The sequence below is a fragment of the Agelaius tricolor genome, unplaced genomic scaffold (assembly GCF_023055355.1).
Source record: "Agelaius tricolor isolate 1412-34295 unplaced genomic scaffold, bAgeTri1.0.p SCAF_6, whole genome shotgun sequence".
NCBI classification, from domain to species: domain Eukaryota; kingdom Metazoa; phylum Chordata; class Aves; order Passeriformes; family Icteridae; genus Agelaius; species Agelaius tricolor.
Genome location: NW_027269266.1, coordinates 28,354,185 through 28,373,514, shown reverse-complemented (window position 1 = coordinate 28,373,514; position 19,330 = coordinate 28,354,185). Strand labels below are relative to the sequence as shown.

Sequence of the window (19,330 nt, the reverse complement as noted above, 5' to 3'; positions counted from 1 at the left end):
GTTTGCCTCCTGCTTTTTCTTTTTTTTTTAATATATTTATCTTCTGTGTAAACAGCATGTATGAATGTACATACACAAGCTATATATACGCAGGCTAGATATTGTAAAAAAAAAATTACATTCACCATTTTGTTGTAACTTACAACCATGACCCGAAATATCAACATTTAACATATAGTATGAAGATTTTCACAGCTCTTATGTACAAGACACACAGATTGGTATTCAAATGAGATAGCATCCTGGTGTTACACCATAGAAAAAAAGGTCATAAATACTGTCTGTATACTGTATGTGCTTAAAGTGTCCTGCTTAAAAATTATTTCAAACTGCCCTAACCACGGGGTGTAACATAATATAGCAACTTATTCCCTGAAGAAATTCAAGACTATCAGGAATTAAAAAGAAAAAGTGCAAAACCCCCAACTCTAACACTACTCAGGCTTTTGCCATTTAAATTACAAGCCATAAATAAATACATGAACTGCCTATCACAGGCTCACCATCACAGGAAGAAGCTGGCAATTCATTAATTTTTCTTTTGGAATACTAGGGACACCTGCAACTACTGGAGCATCTTACAGGTGGAGCAATTACAACCTGATACATACTTTAGACCTAAGTTGGAAGCTGAATCATAGGAATCACAGAGTCATAAAATAGTTGCAGTTGGAAGGGACCCTTAAAGTTGGATGGAACTGCCCTTCCATCTCTTCATCTCATAAGGTTAACCTTCTTGAAAACAGACTCCATGAGAAAGGAAAAGTAGCAATAACAAGTGCAATGGGACAAAGACATTTGCCATGTATGTAAAAATACGCACCCTTGAGGAGGACTGGAAAAAGGAACTCAGTTACTATGGATGCAATAAGAAAATTTAGCAATGTTTATCTTTTAAGAAATTCCAATCAAATGTTAGCTGCTCAGAGAAATGGCAGGCTTCTCCTACCACTCTTACTGGGACTGCACCGGAACCAGAAATTTCAGTGTCTTCCAAAAGGTGACAAAGCACTGCACAAAGCACATCTCAGCCTCACTCTGCTGGGGGACAGAAGAGATGCCACATGGAGATGCTCATCCTCTTCCAGTTCATGGCATTAACTTTAAGCAGGATGCAAGACTAAAGTAAAAATTAATCGTGCCTCACTGCTGTTTCTCTGAAGGAAAGAAAAATGAGGGTCCCAAGGCTGACACTGCACTTCACTACTGCATTTCTGTACATGCCACAGAGGTACATTGAAATGGTTGGTGAAGCAACTCCATTTTCAGAGGCAAACTCCAATGATGGGGGACACTAAGGAGTAGATTTGAAGATATTTAGGTACCTAACTCCTACCAAAAGTGATGTTCCTGAAGTATCTAAATACCTTTACAAATAATCTGATTATACTGAATGTTTCCCTTTCTTGCATTAAATGTAGCCTACAGAAACAGACAAATATGCATTCACGTTATTTATCGTCTTACTTCATGACAAAAAGAATAGTGGAAATTTTACTTTCTCTTTGTGAGAGCCAATTTAATTTTTGGCTCTTTCCACAGCCTGTACTTAACACAAAAGAAGAAACATTAGAAAGATACCAAATCAGCTGGAGTATTTTAGCATTTGAACTCTATGTTTAGGGAAGCACAAGATTATTTCCTATTAAGCACCACTGTGATAAGATAAATATGTGCCTTTCTGCTGAATGCCCTGTTGTGCTCTGTATGGATAATTCACTGCATGCACCAAATTGCACTGTAAGAGAAAGAGGCCAAGTGTGAAACTGAGCTATATTTGACTCCATTTGATATAAAAGCTGTTGCCAGTTTTTAATACTACAATCAACAATTCTCAAAAAATGCTCACTGAATTAAATTTCTATGCAATTGGGTATATACAGATAAATACAGCTCACAAAGTATTACAGTGTTTTCCCTGATGCTTTTATAGGCTGTTCGCACAAACCAAAGCAGTCATAAAATAAGCCACCTGTAAAGGGTTATTTTACCAACAGTGCTAGGAATAGATACTTCAAGTGTGGGTGAACAAAGTGTGAACCATATGGGACGTTGCAGAGATTTGAATTGGGGACTCTCACTCCTCAAAAGAACTGAAGTCAAGGCATGTTCCATATGCAGCATTCTGTTTTCGTGGAAGTTTAAACAGCTACTGATAGTTTGCTTTCTATCAAGTGAACCTGCAGTTCAGTAACTCATTTTGCAGGCATTGGATAAAGTAGGTTCAGAGACCATTGTTAATTACACATATTTAAAGGAGGAAGCTCTGCAAAGAATGCCTATCATGGGTAAAGATTACTTTGGAGCTAAACAGAAAAATAACAGGATACCATTTGAAGTCTTTCTTTAAAAGAAGCATCTGTGCAAAGGCAGAAAATGAATTAATGCCTAATTACATATATTAAGAACTAAAATGTTACAAAATGCCTATTCATGTCAGATCATGGCTAATCAGTTTCTTAAGAAAAACAAAAAAAAATATTTTAAATGTACTGTAGAATTATCCTGGCTTTGAAATTCAGCCATGATAAAGTACCCCCAAAATTGCCTTTTCTGCCTATTCTGCCATTGTCCTCTTTTATAAGAAGCATTGCATATCAGTCATTTGCCAAACTCACTTCATCAACACAAAGGATTATATATTTTCTAAGAAGGCACAGTTTTATGCAGAAGTGAGGTATAAATGTAAACAAACTGACCTGGTGTTGTGGAGCTCATTGTTCTTAATGGAATGGTATCTTGTTAAAGTGTAAAGTAAACTGTGGCAGAAGTTGTCCAAACTTTGAGATTCTTCTGGAAGTGAGGTGAATCTGAGTAAAATAAAGAAGGAAAAAACACCTTTGAGTATTTGTTGACAATAAAATATTTTTAAGATAATATAATTATGTCAAACACACTGAAACAGAAGAACACGAAATTTCTCACCCCAAAGCGTACTTTTTTGCTCCAAATTCAAGCATTGATGACCACTGAAAACAAGACTAAAATTCAGAAATCCTAAAGCTTCAGAGAAGATCAACTAGAAATTTGCATTACAACCCATATACAGTCATATAGGATCACCAGAAAGTAAAGGATGAACTGTGTCCTTCCACAAATATCTGGATTGCATCCTTATATATAAGAAGTAGCCAATTCTTGGTTTTACTGCAGTCAGCATCGAAACATGAATGTGCAGAAACCGATCTGCATTCAAAAGCCTTTCAGGAATAGCTACTACTTCCTAAAGCTCCAGTGTTTGAACAGCTCGGGAATAGAGCTTGTTGAAATAATTAGCACAGCTGAAGGGATCTCCCATGACAAGCTAATGACATCTCTGACACCACAAAGAGAGCTGCTAATGGCATGGGCTGCTCGAGAGGAGGGCAAGGAGGGTTCTGCAATTTGACTGAAACCCTTTCACAGTCCTGTGGCATTCTCAGTTCAATACAGAAGCAGAGGCAAAAATGTTCCTCTAATACTCCCATCCGCTGAAAGTTTAAAGCTATAGAGAAGCTTTCAGGGAACTAAAATATATTTTCATTCAAGCATGATATAAACAGCATAATGAGAGAGAAGGTTGTAGTGCATTACGACTGTGACTATTCTATTCAGCCACTGCTCCTGAAGTATCTAAGTAGTCAAAGATATTCTTAGTGCTGAATATTTTAGCAGCTTTTGTCACTTTTTTTAAACTACCAACTGCACATTTAGTTTCAAGCTGAGCTCAGCCAAATTCAAGATAGTAAATTACATTTTAACCAAGTATAATCATTTAAGTTTAGCATCATTATCATTCAAGAAAGGAAAATCACACATTTAGGTAACTGACTTCTGCTTTTATGCCTCCTAAAGCAAGCTGGACATAAACTGCTCAAATAAGCATGATATTTGGACACTACCAGCACTCCAGCAGGCAGCACCTGTAAAACCAAAATTCATTATACTTTATGAAAATCCTACTTTCCTTTGCTTGCCTCATGCAGCAAAATAATTCAAATATCAGATGGAACCACTATAAAATGAACAGACTCTACCGTGAAGCCCTATCCAAAAGAGTATTTGGGCAGATCCTTACTTTGGATAAGTAAGGATCCACTGCAGCAGGCATATAGCTGCAAGATTTATCAATAAAAGTACAACCAATACACAATTCAAGAGTTCTAAGATTCTATTTAATTTCACTGATCTCATTATTATCTTAGCAGCTACGCAGATCATGAAAAGATATTTTCAAGTGAATCCAATATACATTCATCCAGTATCCAGATGCAGCTGGGATGATGTGGTTTCTCTCAGAAAATAGAAAATGGATATTGATGCATGACTGTGGGCTTTACTTGAGTGAATTTTCAGCATACATTTAAGGTAAACCTATGTTTTTTTGAGAATTAGGAAAATTCTGGGCATTAGGATTTGACAATATTCTAATACTTGAAATTCAATTATAATCCCCATAAATGAAACTATAATTTTGTGTAAGTTTGCTTTTGTAGACCTCCCATCTAAGCAAACATTTGAAGCTCATATGAGATCAGAGAACACATGGTCAGTTCCAACTGCACTCACAAATGGGTAAGCTTTATCCTCACAAAAAAAAAGTCTTTACTTTTTTTTTTCACTCAATAAAGATAATGTCTAGTAATTGGGATAGTTGTGTGTGTGAGACAGAGAGATCAATAGATACGACTGGCATGTTCTGTCAGTGCAAATATTCCATCTGAGTGACAATCTGTACCCAAAACAGTGCTCCCACCAACCCTGTCTCGGGTTTTGGATACCAGCTGTGGTGAAACTAGAAACAAGCTACTTCCTAGTTCTTCCTTGCTCTTCTGGAGCAAGGAACATTTACCCTTGGAGAAGAATTAGGTTAGGGAAGATTTAAACAAGCTGGCCATACATAATTCATGTGACCTGAGGGGATGGATGCTCCCATAAGTCCTCAGGGACCTGGACAGCATCACTGCAAAGCCACTCCCCAAAACAGCTTTGAAAGGCAGGTTCAAATAGACTGTAAGAAAGCAAACCTTTGCATTTACATGAAATCTCTCCTGTCTTCAGGAAGGACAAGGAGAATGCAGAGAACCAAAGGCCAGTCCACCTCTACTCAATGTTTTGGAAGGTGATGGGCCAAATAATCCCGGAAACAATTTCCAAGCATATGAAGGGCACGAAGGTGGTGGTAAATAGGCAGCCTTTATTCATGAAGAAAAATCATGCTTGGCCCACATGATGGTTTTCTACAATTAAAAAGTTAGAAAATAGATGGGAGGAGAGCTGAGAATGTTGTTTATCTTGAATAAAGAAAAGCTTTCAGCACTGTTCCCCAGAACACCCTCACAAACTGTGAAAGACAGGAAAGTGGATAGCAAGGTGGCTGAAAACAGACTGTGCTGCCAAGCTCTAAGGGTTGTGATCTGCAGGCCAAAGTCCAGCTGGAGCCCAGTGCCTTCAATGGAGCCCCCAGGGGTCAACACTGGTGCCAGTCCTGCTTTTCATTAAGGACCTGGCTCATGGTACAGAGCATAACCTCAGCAATTCCACAGACAATTCAGAATTGGAAGGAGTGGTTGACAGAGCAGATGGTTCTGCTGTCATTCAGAAGGACTTCAATGGGCTAGAGAAATTGGATCTACTGAATGTGTGTGCCAAGGCTGGGGTGGGTGGCAGGGAGCAAAGGGAGAAACAGAAAAAGCCCCAAGATCAGAGGAAAAGGAGGGGCTTTATTGCAGAGTAGCTAGGTAAAAAGCAGTAAAGACAGACCAAGACTGTTCTCAGTGACCCCCAGAGACAGAAGAAGAGGCAATGTATGCATACTGAAATACGGGCAATTCCATTTAAACATTAGAAGGTACTTTTCCCTGTTTTTGAGGCCAAACACCTAAGAAATAGGCTCCCAGTAAGTTTGGGTTCCCATCCTTGGAGATTGTACACAGTCTTGGGCAACTTGCTGTAGCTAACCTAGTCTAGAAGAGCGGTGTGGACCAGGTGCCTCCTCCACAGGTCTGGAGATACTCTTGTTATTACATGATTTTTTCCTTTCCAGGATCACCAAAGACAGCATCAGCATTGAATATTCAATGCAGTTAAAGCTAGTGAGAATAATTCCAGTATAAGAAAGCGTTCTGCTGGGATTCCCACAAAAAGATTTCTGTTAAGGAATTTTGTAAATTCAACTGTACTGGTAGTCTTATTTAATGAGGTGGCAGTTGGCATCCTTCCTGATACTCTATTTCCATATATGTCATGTAAATGCAAAGCTTTCACTGAGCTGAATGTTGTTGTTCAGGTTCAGTTTTAACAACTCCTTGTAAATATGATACAAGGCTCGCATTTCAAAGCTCCCATTTAGAACACGAAAAATTTCGTATCACCATGTACAGAATTATATTCACAACAGACATTCTCATTCAAATATACTTCTACTGATAAGCTGACATTTCGTCATGTCTTTTCTTTTTCTGAAGGAATGTCATAGTGCAAATTAGACACCATGAACTACAGTGCTGCATATTTTTTAATGATAGCTCTGAAAATTAAAAAAAAACACAGCTTAGGCTATTGTGCTTTAAAATTTCATGAGGGGTACTTTGCTCATTGGGAGATGAATTTGTGCTCCATCTCAACCCACAAAAAACAGCCCACAATTCCTGATAGGTCAGACCTTGAAGATACTAAGCTCAGGTACAGCAAGGGGCTTCAGGATTTAGGATAGACTAAGTGCGCTTCCTAAGGCACTACACTTTAACATTTCAACACTAATATTCTAAGGGTTTGATTGTGGTTTGTTTTACTACATTTTAACTGAAAAATAATTCATCCTTTACTCATTATCAAGCTGGAATTCTAGTCTGCAGCATAATATACAGCATATTAATTTTTACCTTCATGCATATCACTGGACGTGATGCTACACATTAGCAACTTGTATTTGCTCATCCAGGAACCATAAACCTTCCCCTTTTTCTTCAAAGGAAATTCAACAACTCATATGCTTCAACAACTGATGCACCTTTGAAATGCCTACAAAAGAAGAGTGCAAGATGGAATGTAGGTTTTCCTGCCCACCAGCCACCACAAACTGTATGTTTCTCATGACTACATTGTAGGTACAGTATTTTCTAACACAAATAAGCTTTTCAAGTTAACGCTATGCCTTTAAACTGTCATCTCTCACTATGTTGTCCCAAGACTATATTCACTGACTACATTTTTTCTATCTTGTGCCTATACTTCAGAATTCTTCTGGGAATTGAGTTCCTGAGATAGGATGCAATGAATACAAATTAACAGAATTGAGATGAAAAATACATGTCTACTTCTATTTTCCCCATGCCCAAGATGAATTTTTCATGAGAACTTCTGAAATGAATGCAGAGTTTTCTTAACTACATCCTGGAGGTATCTTCCAGATCTTTCTCTTCCAGGAGGATTTTTTACCTAAAATACCTCTATTTGCAAAAGGCTATAGAAAATCATTATGAAAGATTTTGTGAATAAAAATATAGAATTATATGCTTCATTAAATTCTGAACATGACAGGTCAGTACCCTTAACAATACACTTAGTTGTTTCTCTGCTGCATATATTGTTTCAAAATAGCTTTCAGTTACTTAGAAACAAAATTGGTTTTGGAATTGAGATTAAAATGCTGGAGGCCATTAAGTCAAGTGCTCAAGTGTCAGAAGTGCTCAAGTGTCAGAAGTGCTCAAGTGTCAGAAGAAAGAAATATTCACTTCTCACACTTAACAACTCATGTGTTAAAAACCAAACATGTAAAACAGCTGTAAGAACTAGTACAAATTCTGTTGTCCAATGAACAGTTCAGCAAAAAGGTCAATTAAAAGAAATATGAAATCTTAAAAATAAAACAAAAAACAAAAGAATAATACTTGTACTCTCTAGAATATGAACAGCATGATGCTTAAAAAAAATACATCTTTCATTTAGAAAGATATTTTCCAGAAGAAAATTGTTGAATAGGTATTCTTACAGTATCCAAAGAAAATTGCATTAAAAAGACATCAAGCTATAGATCTTAGAAAAAATAATAATAAATCCACTACAACATAATGACTGGAAGACAAATCACAATGAACTTTTACTGAAGTGATTTGCACCCATGTAAGCCAAACCCAGAGTGCAAAACCAAACCCTTCTAGCCTTGTATCAAACTTCTAAATTTGATTAGGAAGCAGACTGGCATATGGAAAAGGTGGTAAGGTGTTAAGGAAAGGCGTGAATTCCAAGGCAAAGTACTTAAAGACCTCGGTTCTAAAAGCAAATGGCTGTTATAACTGGTTTTAAAATGTACAATAAGTGGGAGCTAAAGCAAGACCAGGACATTAGCAGCACGTGCAATTATGCAGTGATCTTTATATGCAAACACAGCGCAGATTTACTTGCAGTAAAGAGACCAAAGCCCAGTCCAATAGACAGTGGGGTATAGAACTGCTTTCAGTGGGAATTTAGTGGTTTCACAGCAAAGCATTCAGAATCCAAAGCTCAGTGCAGGATTAAGTATTTTACCATGAGGTATTCAGGCATCTTATTCTTAATTAGGTATCTACTCAAAGACTTTTTGAAGTCTGTAAGAATTTTGCAGTACATACCTTTGAAGGTAATGTATTAAAGAACTACTCCAGCAGCAAGTACTGGAATTTCATACTCTTTATATTTCCCCAACAAAGTAATTTTTTATGTGCCTAACAGAAAAGTACATCTTACAGAATCTGTAAAGATTTCTCAACTATACTTCTAACATGCAAATATTTATTTCAACCAATAAGTCAAATCACTATGTTTTAGCAATTACTCATATGCAATATTAAGCAGTGTTAGACCTCACACATGCTGTGAGCACATGGCTCACACAGTTGTGAGAGCCTCAAACTTCCATCCAGTAAAACAAATCCTCCTTCCTGAAACTCTTTAAAGAAAGCAATAAAGCCATACAGCTATTTCAACAGCCTCTTTTACATTCACTGCCTACTACAGAGATGAAGCAAATAAGTTTTCTAAAAAGCAAGATGAGATGATGTTTTCCACCAAAAACGAATCCAAGGCCTCAATCAACAGGATTAAATAATGTGCTACTAAGCTGCTGGCTGGACTTCTGCTATGCCAGATACAACAAATTGGCACAAGTTTCTGCTCTGTTTCCCAGTGAAATCAGTTAGAAATACAATATAGCTTTAAAAAAAGAGCCAAATAACCTTTTTTCTTTCAGCCTCAATCAGGATTTGGAACTAGTTCACCACAGAAATACTGCAGAAATACATCTGCTGCAGCTTAAGTTGTCCTGCCTTCCTCTTCCATGCCAGTCCCTTGTCTGAATTATAAAGAGTGCACATCCAGATGTGCCTTCCCAAAGTAGAGCTGATACACAAGATTTGGCCTGTATCAAGTACAACCAGGAAGTAGCAAATACCACAGCAGGTGAGGGACTGGCCTATATGATGCTTTCATAGCAGGAAAAGAAAATATGAGACAGGTCTATTTAGGTCCACATTTTGGTTTTGTTTTTTTTTTTAATTATGCCAGATTTCAGTCAGTACTGAAAATAAAAACTTCTTATAGGGAAAAACCAAACATAAAATTCAGAGTTCACTGAAGCACATAAGGAGAGAAACGAAACCCTTTTTAATTGGAACAGGTTGTCCAGATGTCGTCCCCATCCTTGGAGATATTAAAAACCCAAAAGAAAATGGCCTTGGCCAGTCTACTGTAGCTGACTTTCCTTTGTTCATCTGAGTGAATTAGAAAAATCTCTAGAGACACTTTCCAGCCTCAGCCATTCTGCCACAGGGCACTGAAAAACACACAAGACACACAAAGAACAATCCTTGTAGGTCATATGAAAATGGGTACAGTCCTCTCTCCTCATGCAAGACTATGGAGACACTTCCACCAGATGAATACAATTGGAAGAAAGATTCTCTTAAAACTTCTGAAAAAGCTGGACAAAGAGAGCCACAACAAGAAATTACAGAGTCCAGATTACTTTGAAGGAAATCACAAATTCTAAGTTTCTTTTATTTTGACTCTCTTACCCATCACTATCAAAACTAATTATACAAGCTTCTGGTAAGAAACCATCAGGCAACTCATGCATTCAATTTAGAAATGCTTTCCAAATTCTAAAATTTGCCTTTGAAAAAATGTAAGTGAACTTCTGCGGTGAACAAAGGCAAAGTTAAGTGACAGCTGGAGTACAGACTTACAGGAACACTGTGAGCTCTGCACTATAGAGCTATACTGTGCATAACTCAGGGAGGCCACACTTCAATCATCAGTAGTATATTATCAATCATTATCAATAACTTAGTCACTGGTAATTAAAACAAAGAAGAAATAAAAAAACCCACCCTCTCAAGTAATGTGAAAAGAACCCTGCTGTGCATACTCTTACCCATCTCTGCCTGCTGTGTGTCTAAGAACATCCATTTCTCTAAAAATGCTTGAGATAAAGTGCAATTTTAACCCATGAAAACTATTAACAATGTGTTATAGTAGAGGGAAGGAGAGAAGGTGGACTGTTTATGTCTGCATACACATGGAATAACTTTAAAAAACGCTACAAAACATTTTTAATAAATAGCTGTACACAAGAACAAAAAACAAGTAGGTAAACATGACATTAGAATATAACTTTTCCCATGAGTTTAGGTAAACCAGCATCAGTGCACTAGAACTACAAACTTGTTCTTTCAAAGGAACAAGAAGTAGACCATGGACAGAACACTTTTGAAACTCTTTGAGTCCATAATATGCAGTTCACAGTACTTCAGCTTTGGTTTATGTTTGCCTTTTCACCAGATGAAAACTAACTTTCTCTCAACCACTCCCCCTTCTTTTTTTCTTAAACTGAATTGTATTTCAGCTGTTACTGACCTAGTTCCACAGTGTAGGAACTGACATATAGCCACCCATAAAAAGCTAGAGAAAACAACACAATTTCCTCCTATTCCTTTTTTTTTTACTCTATCTTTTCACATGAAGGGTGTTATAACAACTAGGTTTGAATTTCATCTGAGCTGCACAGCACCTGAATATTTACTACAGCAGGACTCTGTTACTAGAGCCTATCAGAACATCAAAGCTTCCTTCATACAAAAAACCACTTTTGCATTTCTGCAACATTGTACTAGTTTAGAATAACAGAACAGTTCTCATGCAAATAAGAATTATCAGCCTCGAAGAGACTGCTTATCTAGAAGGGAAAGCCTCCAAGGGCAGTTCCAGAGGCTTGGCCTGCGATCTCAATGGTTCTCTGAAGGAATCAGTCTTGCTTTCCTTTCCAGCTCTTAAAGAAAACTTGAGAGTATGTGATGGTTAAGTTAAAAGGAAAAAATATAATTAAATTTTACACATATAAACTTCCTCTGACATTGTAAAAATTTAATTTAGAATCCCCAAAAATTTACTTTCAGTAACATTGTTTGAATTTGATACATTTTTTCTGAATTTACAACAAAAGGACATACTCTCCCTCACTGAAATCTTCCTTAGTATGCAACGATTAATCATTTTGATGTGATCAAAAACACTTGGGAATAGCATCACTGCCTTGAAAAAGGCTAGAATGTAGTTATAACAAACTACCCTTGAAAACCCCATATTCTTGTTAGACTGTATGCTTATACATAGATATTAGCATGGATAATCATATTCAAGAGCACCTGATTTGCAAACAGTTCATATTTTTAGAGCACAGTATGTCTCTGTAGGCTTTGCTTTGACACTTGGTTTGGATAAATCCAGACAAACCTCAAGGTGAATCATCATAATCTTCTGCTGCTCTCCAGCCCTTCCACAGAGGCTGCAAAACTCTTTGGTTTCTTCTGAACCACTATTGCTACTTCCATTAAATTAGGACCTAGATGTCCCATCCAGGATTCAAAACATTTAATAAGACATTCAATGCTTTGTTATTTAACTGACGTCTAAAAGTTATCAAAACTTTTTTGAAATGTCAAATATGGAACAGCATGCCTCAAGGGCCTTGAATTGGTAAATTTCTATGGACTTCAAAAAACAGGTCTCAAACATGACCTTCTCATGTGTACCATTTTCTCCTCTAAAGAAAGAGTACTCAGTCTCAGATGCATTACTTAGTGACACAGGTATAATCAAAAAGCTGTAGAAGTGTTACATCATTTACAGGTAAGTAATTGTGCTCTTCTATACACATACGTATTTCTGATCAAAGTCTTAGTCACTTATGATATGAGGCATCATTTTAGGAAAAAAAGTATTTTTAAATGGTTTCTGAAGTTTATCACTGATTCATCTTAAAATATTAATCTGAGAAACAAATATTTGAAGAAACAAAGTAGAGAACTTCAAACCTGCAGATTTAGATTGTTTGTAATTTAGATTGTTTGTAATTCTGACCTGTACATGATGGACGATTTTCCACAAAACCAAATATTACACAGGAGTAAAGACACGGAAAACACAAACTCACAACAACTTAACTTTAGACCAGGAGTCCCTCCCCAGCATACAAAGAAACAGACACACATAACAGGTAAAGCACAAGCCAGGAATCATGGCAATCACTGACAGGAATTAGTCAGCTACTTCCGTTGAGAACCCATGTGAGAACATCATCATGTGTTTATGTAGCACTTAAAGGAATTCCTCCTGCAAAGACCTTGCAAACAGGACAGAGAGGGAAAGAGGGTGTAGTGCAGACACCAAGCACAATGATGAGTGGAGATCAACATATTTAAAATCTTTACAAATGCATAAAGTCACATTAATAAGAATTGATGCAGAAGAAGGTTTAAAGGCACACAGAAGCTGTCAACAAGCTTAGAAGGAAGTAGAAGCAACATCTCCATGTAAATTTTTCATAGTTGTGATTCATTATATGAGATGATTGATGTCCAATGTTATTTCATGCATTAAAAGTAACTGAGATGAGTCAAAATTTTCCATTTAAATCTATGACAGAAAAGTGGGTTTATCTGCTTAGCAGCAAAATGATTTTTGTCTTTATAAACATCAAGATTCCTTAAGCTTCTGTTGCTAAACAGCCAAGTAGTTCTCTGCTCATTGAAGAAAAAGCTTCAGTCAAATTTTCCTCAGCAAAAGAATATAGATGGGCAAAGAACATATAAGCTGAATTATTTTATGAAAACTTAACCACAAGAAAAATTACTTTTTGCTGCCATTGAAATTTATCAAAGATTTGACAAGTTTTTTTACACTAGCTTCTAGATACATTAGGCTTCAATTTTGTCTTTCCAGTTCTAAAGATCTATTATCACAAAGTCGTTAATTGTTGAAATAGTTATTTGCTGTGTTTGATAAGTAACAAACAAATGTTGTAAAGCTTGTCTTACAAGAAAATAAACCTTTCACTGCAGCTGATGCTTTGAAGAACATGTACACTGAATGTCCTTTGACAATAGATTTCTTTACCATAGAGCCTTACTTGTTTTCACAAGAGAAGGATTAATTCTAAACTGACATGTTTTAAGAGTATGATTCAGCAGAGACCAAATGATACATGGAAATTTGATTGATACTTTGGCATTTTCAGCAGTGGAATACAAACCAAGCAAACAGACTCCCTGTATCAGGCAGTTAAATTGGATCACAGGTTGAAGACCGAAAAATTATTTTCATGCTCAATTTGTTTTCTGTGATTTCACCAATGTCACTGGAAAAAAATAAAATATACCTTTGATAATTTATAAATTATTATTATAGTACATCTTTCCAACCAGAACTTGTCAGCAACGCAAGAGACTTCTTAATGCACCTGGGTGATCAACTCAACTCATAAATCAGAACTTTTGAGAAGATTCTGACCTCTACTGCAAGTGTGTATTGTCATTTATCAGTAGCAGTAGGACAGAATAATGGGAAAAGTTAATGACATCCATTTGCCTCGGTTGCAGGAGGAGGGGGTGATGCCGGTCACCGGTGAGCTCCAATCCCCTTTTCCCTCGTCAGGAGCGGCCACTCCCCGGCTCAGCCACCGGCAGGCAGAGGGTTGTGGTTCTGCCACACGCTCAGGTCCCGGACTGACAGGAGCAGCCGATAGGCATGGACCCACGTCAATGGATTGAGGCAAAGGAAAGAAGGAAAGAAGGAAGGAGCCCTTGCTTGCATCTCCCAACTGTCTCTATTCCTCCCCGAGAAGGGAGCGGCACAGGTGCCACAGCGGCGCAGCTCGCAGGGGAGGCAGAGGCAAAAGGGCGCGAAACAGAAAAACGGCAACTTTTAAAGAGGGGCTGTCCCCTGTGAGGAGACAGCCTGACAACAAATCAAGGGCTAGATAGAAGAGTATGGGGGGATATATGTAAACATAAAACCAGTAGGGAAGGGGAAGGGAAGAGTGCATACCTCTTGGAATTCAGAACATCACTCTGGTTGTCCTGAATGGCTTGAACCCCTGCCAGGGGGCTCAGAGACCTTGGCACAGAGGCCAAGACACCTGTGACTTTCATTATGACCCATGGAAAAAATTACCAACCTTACATGAGGATCTGCAAACCACGAAAGTCTAAGTAGAATAAAATAGTAAATTTGTCACGGGGTGAAAAATAGATTTCTAATGCATCTTGGGGTCACTCTGACCACTACAAGTCCTGAGACATACCAATGAGTGAAGGGAAATATCATAAATGACAACAAGAAGCTTCGAGATAAATGGGTGTAGCAAATAATGACAGACAAGCTGCAGGGGCAGGGTTCGGAGGACGGACAGGGAAGGATCTGCAAATACCAGGACTGCCATGGGGAAGGGCTGGAAAACAGGTGGTAAGCAACTTGAGGGAGACACTATTAGGAAAACTGAACAGGGGTGAATAGGAAGTCACCATTACAATATTTTAAACAATTTCTTAAACAAATAAACTTCAAAACCCCACTGCCACACTCATGGAAAGTAAGTCTTGTGCAGGAGTGAGGGAAAAGTTCAACACAACCCACATTCTGACCAAGCTCTTGTCCACTCTTGCTCAGTGTCTGAGGGCTGAGCAAATAAATTAAGACTCAACACACATAAAATCAACCATCTGTGGTTTTGTCCCCATCAGATATATGGATATACATATACTTGCAATGCTTTTTAATGCAAAATTTTTTGTACCTACACTTAATTACAAGGAAACTTACACCTTTGTAAATACCAGGCATAAATAGCACTATCAGTTAAAAAAAAAATTGAAATTTACACCTAAAATAAGCTACAGGTAACTCTTCAAATTTAGTAAAATGAATGTTGAATTTGTGCACTTTTTCATCTAGCTACATCCATATAAAAAATAATGGACTTCTAATCAACTGACTCAGTTTCCCTTCTTGGTAGGATTACAACTGTGGAAAGTACTCATGCACAATCAAATCAGTTTCATCTGGGTAGGCTTCTTCTTTCAACACTCAAATTCACTTTTGAATCACAGATTTCAAGACCTCAAAAAAATCACCTCAAGATAAAATCACCAAGTTTCTTGACTACTTGGAGGAGGAAAAAAAAGATAAAAAACCCAAGAAAATACACATAAACAGCAAAACAAAAAACCCAAAACAATTTCTATGCCCATACAAAAAAGCTGCACTTGATTCTGGTGAAAACAAAAGCACAACAAGCAAAACCAGGGCTAAGAATGACTCAATGCTTTTTCATCAACCCTGACTGGATGAAAACAGTTAGAATTAAAACTTGATGGTTTTGGCAAACACTTGCAACTCAGGACATTGCACCTGCCATCACAAATGCATAAAACATATAAAGATGTTGCTTAAATACATTAAAAGCTTGGTTATTTTTCTCCCTATTCTTTAAACATCAGCATTCTGAATATCCATGGAAGAGGTCGCATTTGTGAACAGCCAGGAAAGAGATCTGAGGGTCCCAGTTGATAGCAAGTTGGACAATAGATAAATCAATGGTATATCCTGGAAGCCAAAAGGTTCCTGGAGAGCATCAAACATAGCATCAACAGCTGGTTGAGGAATGTGACTGTCCCACTCTGCTCTGCACTCTGTGCTGGTTTAAGTACCTCAATACAAGAAGGACATCAAGGTATTAGAATGTGTCTAGAGGAGGGGACCAAGATGGTGAAAGGCCTTGAGAGCAAGACTTTGTAAGCCTCGCCTTGTAAGAGCAGCTGAGGTCACTTGCTTTGTTCAGCTTGGAGAAGATGCAGATGTCAACAAGTCAAACAGAATCACAGAATTCATTTCATGCTTCAATGAGACCATTTCTCTTGCTGCTACCTCTAAAATAGGTAAAAGAACAGCAAAAGCTATTTGTTTTACACATAAAAATGAATATTCATCAATATTCATTATCAAAGAATTTACATGGCACTAAGTCTGTGACTTATTCAAATTTATCATGTTAATCACAAACTCTAGATAATGCAGTGTTTTTAATTACTGCTGCATAAAATTAAGAGGCAAAAAGAATTTGAAACTGAAAAAACAAATATGTCATCCTTAAAAAAAAAATTTCAGGTTGCAGAAGCAATTCTAAGTCCAACCATCACTTGTCCAACTAATATAAATAAAACTAATATCAAACAAAATAGGACATTTCTTAAGCCTTTGGGATTCAAAGGAAAGTGCACAGATGGTTTAGCAAAGGCAGGGAGGCAGGAAGGGATACAATAAATGGGGGAAGTGGAACAGAACTGGGCTTCTAGAACATGGCTGGGGTAAGGAATGTGAAAGGCAATTTTTCTATACTTTCTATGTAACTTTGAGCAAGGGGGATCTTCCAGCAGTAAGGGGAAAAAAAACGCACAACTTCAACCAAAGAAAAAAATCCCACCAAAACAGGAGTTATAGATTGTCATTCCAAGTACAAATATTAGTACATTCTAAACATACTGAAATTAAGAGAAAAGTACATGTACAGAGCTTGTGAGTACACTAGAAAGTAAAGAGGGTTTAGGACTTTACAAGATATTCAGTATAGAATTTAACAGTCCACTTTTAGGAAAACTCAAGTTTTAAACTGAGAGAAATACAACTTCCACTCTTTTTTATGTACAAAAATCACACATGTATCCAAATGAACTTTCACCACCCATTCAAGCAAAAGTCACTTTGGTAACCATAATTCCATAGTAAAAGAGACATTAATGAAAGCAGCCATATATTTTTTTTTCCACACACAAAAAAAAAAAAAAAAAAAAAAAAAAAAAAAAAAAAAAAAGCTTAAGAGAATATAATTAAAATTATATTGTTACATTTGGATTTGCTGCCAAATTCTTTTAGCAAGTAAGTCCAGATATACAAACAGGAAAAGACTTTATGTTATTTTTACTGGCAGAGTCCCAACAACCTGTCCACAGTCCTCGACTGCTCATACAGCTGCATATTTCCTGCTGTAGACCCCTCACTGCAGATACCTAATTCATTTTTTTTATTACAACACCAACCATACTGAAAATTCAACTAGAAACAATTTCAACACAAGCTGCATCATTAGGCTTGAGGACATTATGCATGCCATACCACAGACTGGTAAATAAACATCACATTGAAATATTTTCCAGCATAACCAAGGGGTTTTTTACTTAGCATAAAGATACAATTATCATTTTTATTTTATTTTTACACTTTAATAGCATGGTAATTAAATTTCTCTTGACTTTCGGATACATGAACATCCTCATGGTTAGGTTTGTCTAAACAGTGCTATGCAAAGTAAAACAGAACACAAAATTTGAAAGAAAACAAAATAGAAAAAAATTCTACTGTGCCAAGTAAAAAATGCCTAACCTAATTAGTTACTAGATAATTAAACCTATTTATTTAATAAAGACAGACAAATAAAGGCACAGACATTCACAATAAGAAAGCTCTCTGTTCAACTATGCTTTATTGGCAATATAAAATTTGAGCTTAAAGCAAGTAAATACAGAACAACTCCACTGTCCCACAGCTGGAAGAAGCTACTTTCCTTATGAACATAAAAATCCCTAACCATAAACTTGTGGCTAAAATAGCCTGTATAAAACCGGATGAGGTTTCCCAAAAAATGAGTGCAGTCACGTCACCTCCTTTCAAAACCCACTCAAATTTTGCCTGAGCCAAATCTCAGGTCATTTCAGGCTCCAAAAACAGCAACCAGGCAAATGTAGCTTTATTTTTAAGGATCTCTAGACTAGCAAAACATTGAGTAAGACTAGGAAGCAGTATCCAGCATTGGTGACTGAAGATTTTTCTGATTATTATATCAATTATGAGAAAGTGAGTGATATAGTGAAGCTGCAACCAAAATAATAATGAAAAGTTACCTTCTGCTTGCCTACAGAGAGACAATTATTGAGCATTCACCTATTTTAGCACTAGTTCACAACCTGACTTTCCAGTAAATGAAGAATAGCTTTCACAGAATTGATATCACATACAAGTAAACTAACATAAACCTTACTGTAGACCTTCAGTACATATAAGGGAGACTTACAAGAGTAATCAGAAAAGCTTTTTACCAAGACATGTAGTGACAGGACATGGGCAATGGTTTGAAACTGAAAGAGGGTAGGCTGGACATAAGTAAGAAATTCTTTATGATGAGGGTAATGAGGTGCTGGGAAAGGTTGTCCAAGGGGGTTGTGGATACCCCATCATTAAATTCAGGCTGGATGGGGCATTGAGAAACCTGATGTTGTGAAAGATATCCCTGCCCATGTCACATGTGTTGGAACCAGATGATCTTCAGGATCCACTTCCAATCCAAACCATTCAATGATTTCAAACTCACATTTACATACATTTTTGAGTATGCCAAAACAAAGAAAAGTTGATGCTTCCACTAAAAATCTGAAATTTTTACAGATGTTAGCTTGAGATTTAGTACTGAAAAAGCACTTAAGTATTGATAAAACAGCTACTAATGTGAAGCAAAGAAAAGCCTCATCGGTAGTTTATTGTTTTTCTGCACTGTTACAAGAAATTCCATAAGCACACAAGTGAACTTATCCAGATCAAAGTGAACAGCACACAGCCTTTTCACTTTTCAGAGCTAAGAAAAAGCTGTACAGATGCTACAGCTATGCAGCACATGCATTGCACATTCATTATCCCATGAATACTGTTCAGTTTAATCACTCTGCTAAGTTTTGGGGTTTTTTTTAATGCCTAGGAAAATGAAAAAGAAACTTCTCTCTCACCATAACTGACAAAGCCTTATAAAACTGTCATGCTATGCATTCAACCCCTCTTTTTAAGTAGAGCCAGGAAGAATATCAGTTTCCTAGAGGCAGGTAAAAAGGTTCAGTTATAGCCAGTTAAAGAATTGCCCAGAAGCTGAGAAACAGAACAGGAGACAGAATAGGACATGGAAAAGGTTAAGAGAATTTGCTAAGTTGCCAGAAGA

General features: G+C 37.1%; 1 protein-coding gene across 2 annotated transcripts in view; it reads right to left on the bottom strand.

Moving 5' to 3' along the window:
* The window catches only part of HDAC9 (histone deacetylase 9), a 455,819-nt gene that overhangs the window by 418,233 nt on the left and 18,256 nt on the right, over positions 1-19,330 (bottom strand). For both annotated transcript variants that reach the window (XM_071429136.1, XM_071429143.1), the window contains exon 2: positions 2,700-2,810. In XM_071429136.1, coding sequence (XP_071285237.1) covers positions 2,700-2,718 — 19 coding nt within the window. In that variant the 5' untranslated portion in view covers positions 2,719-2,810. The remainder of the gene's footprint in view (positions 1-2,699; positions 2,811-19,330) is intronic.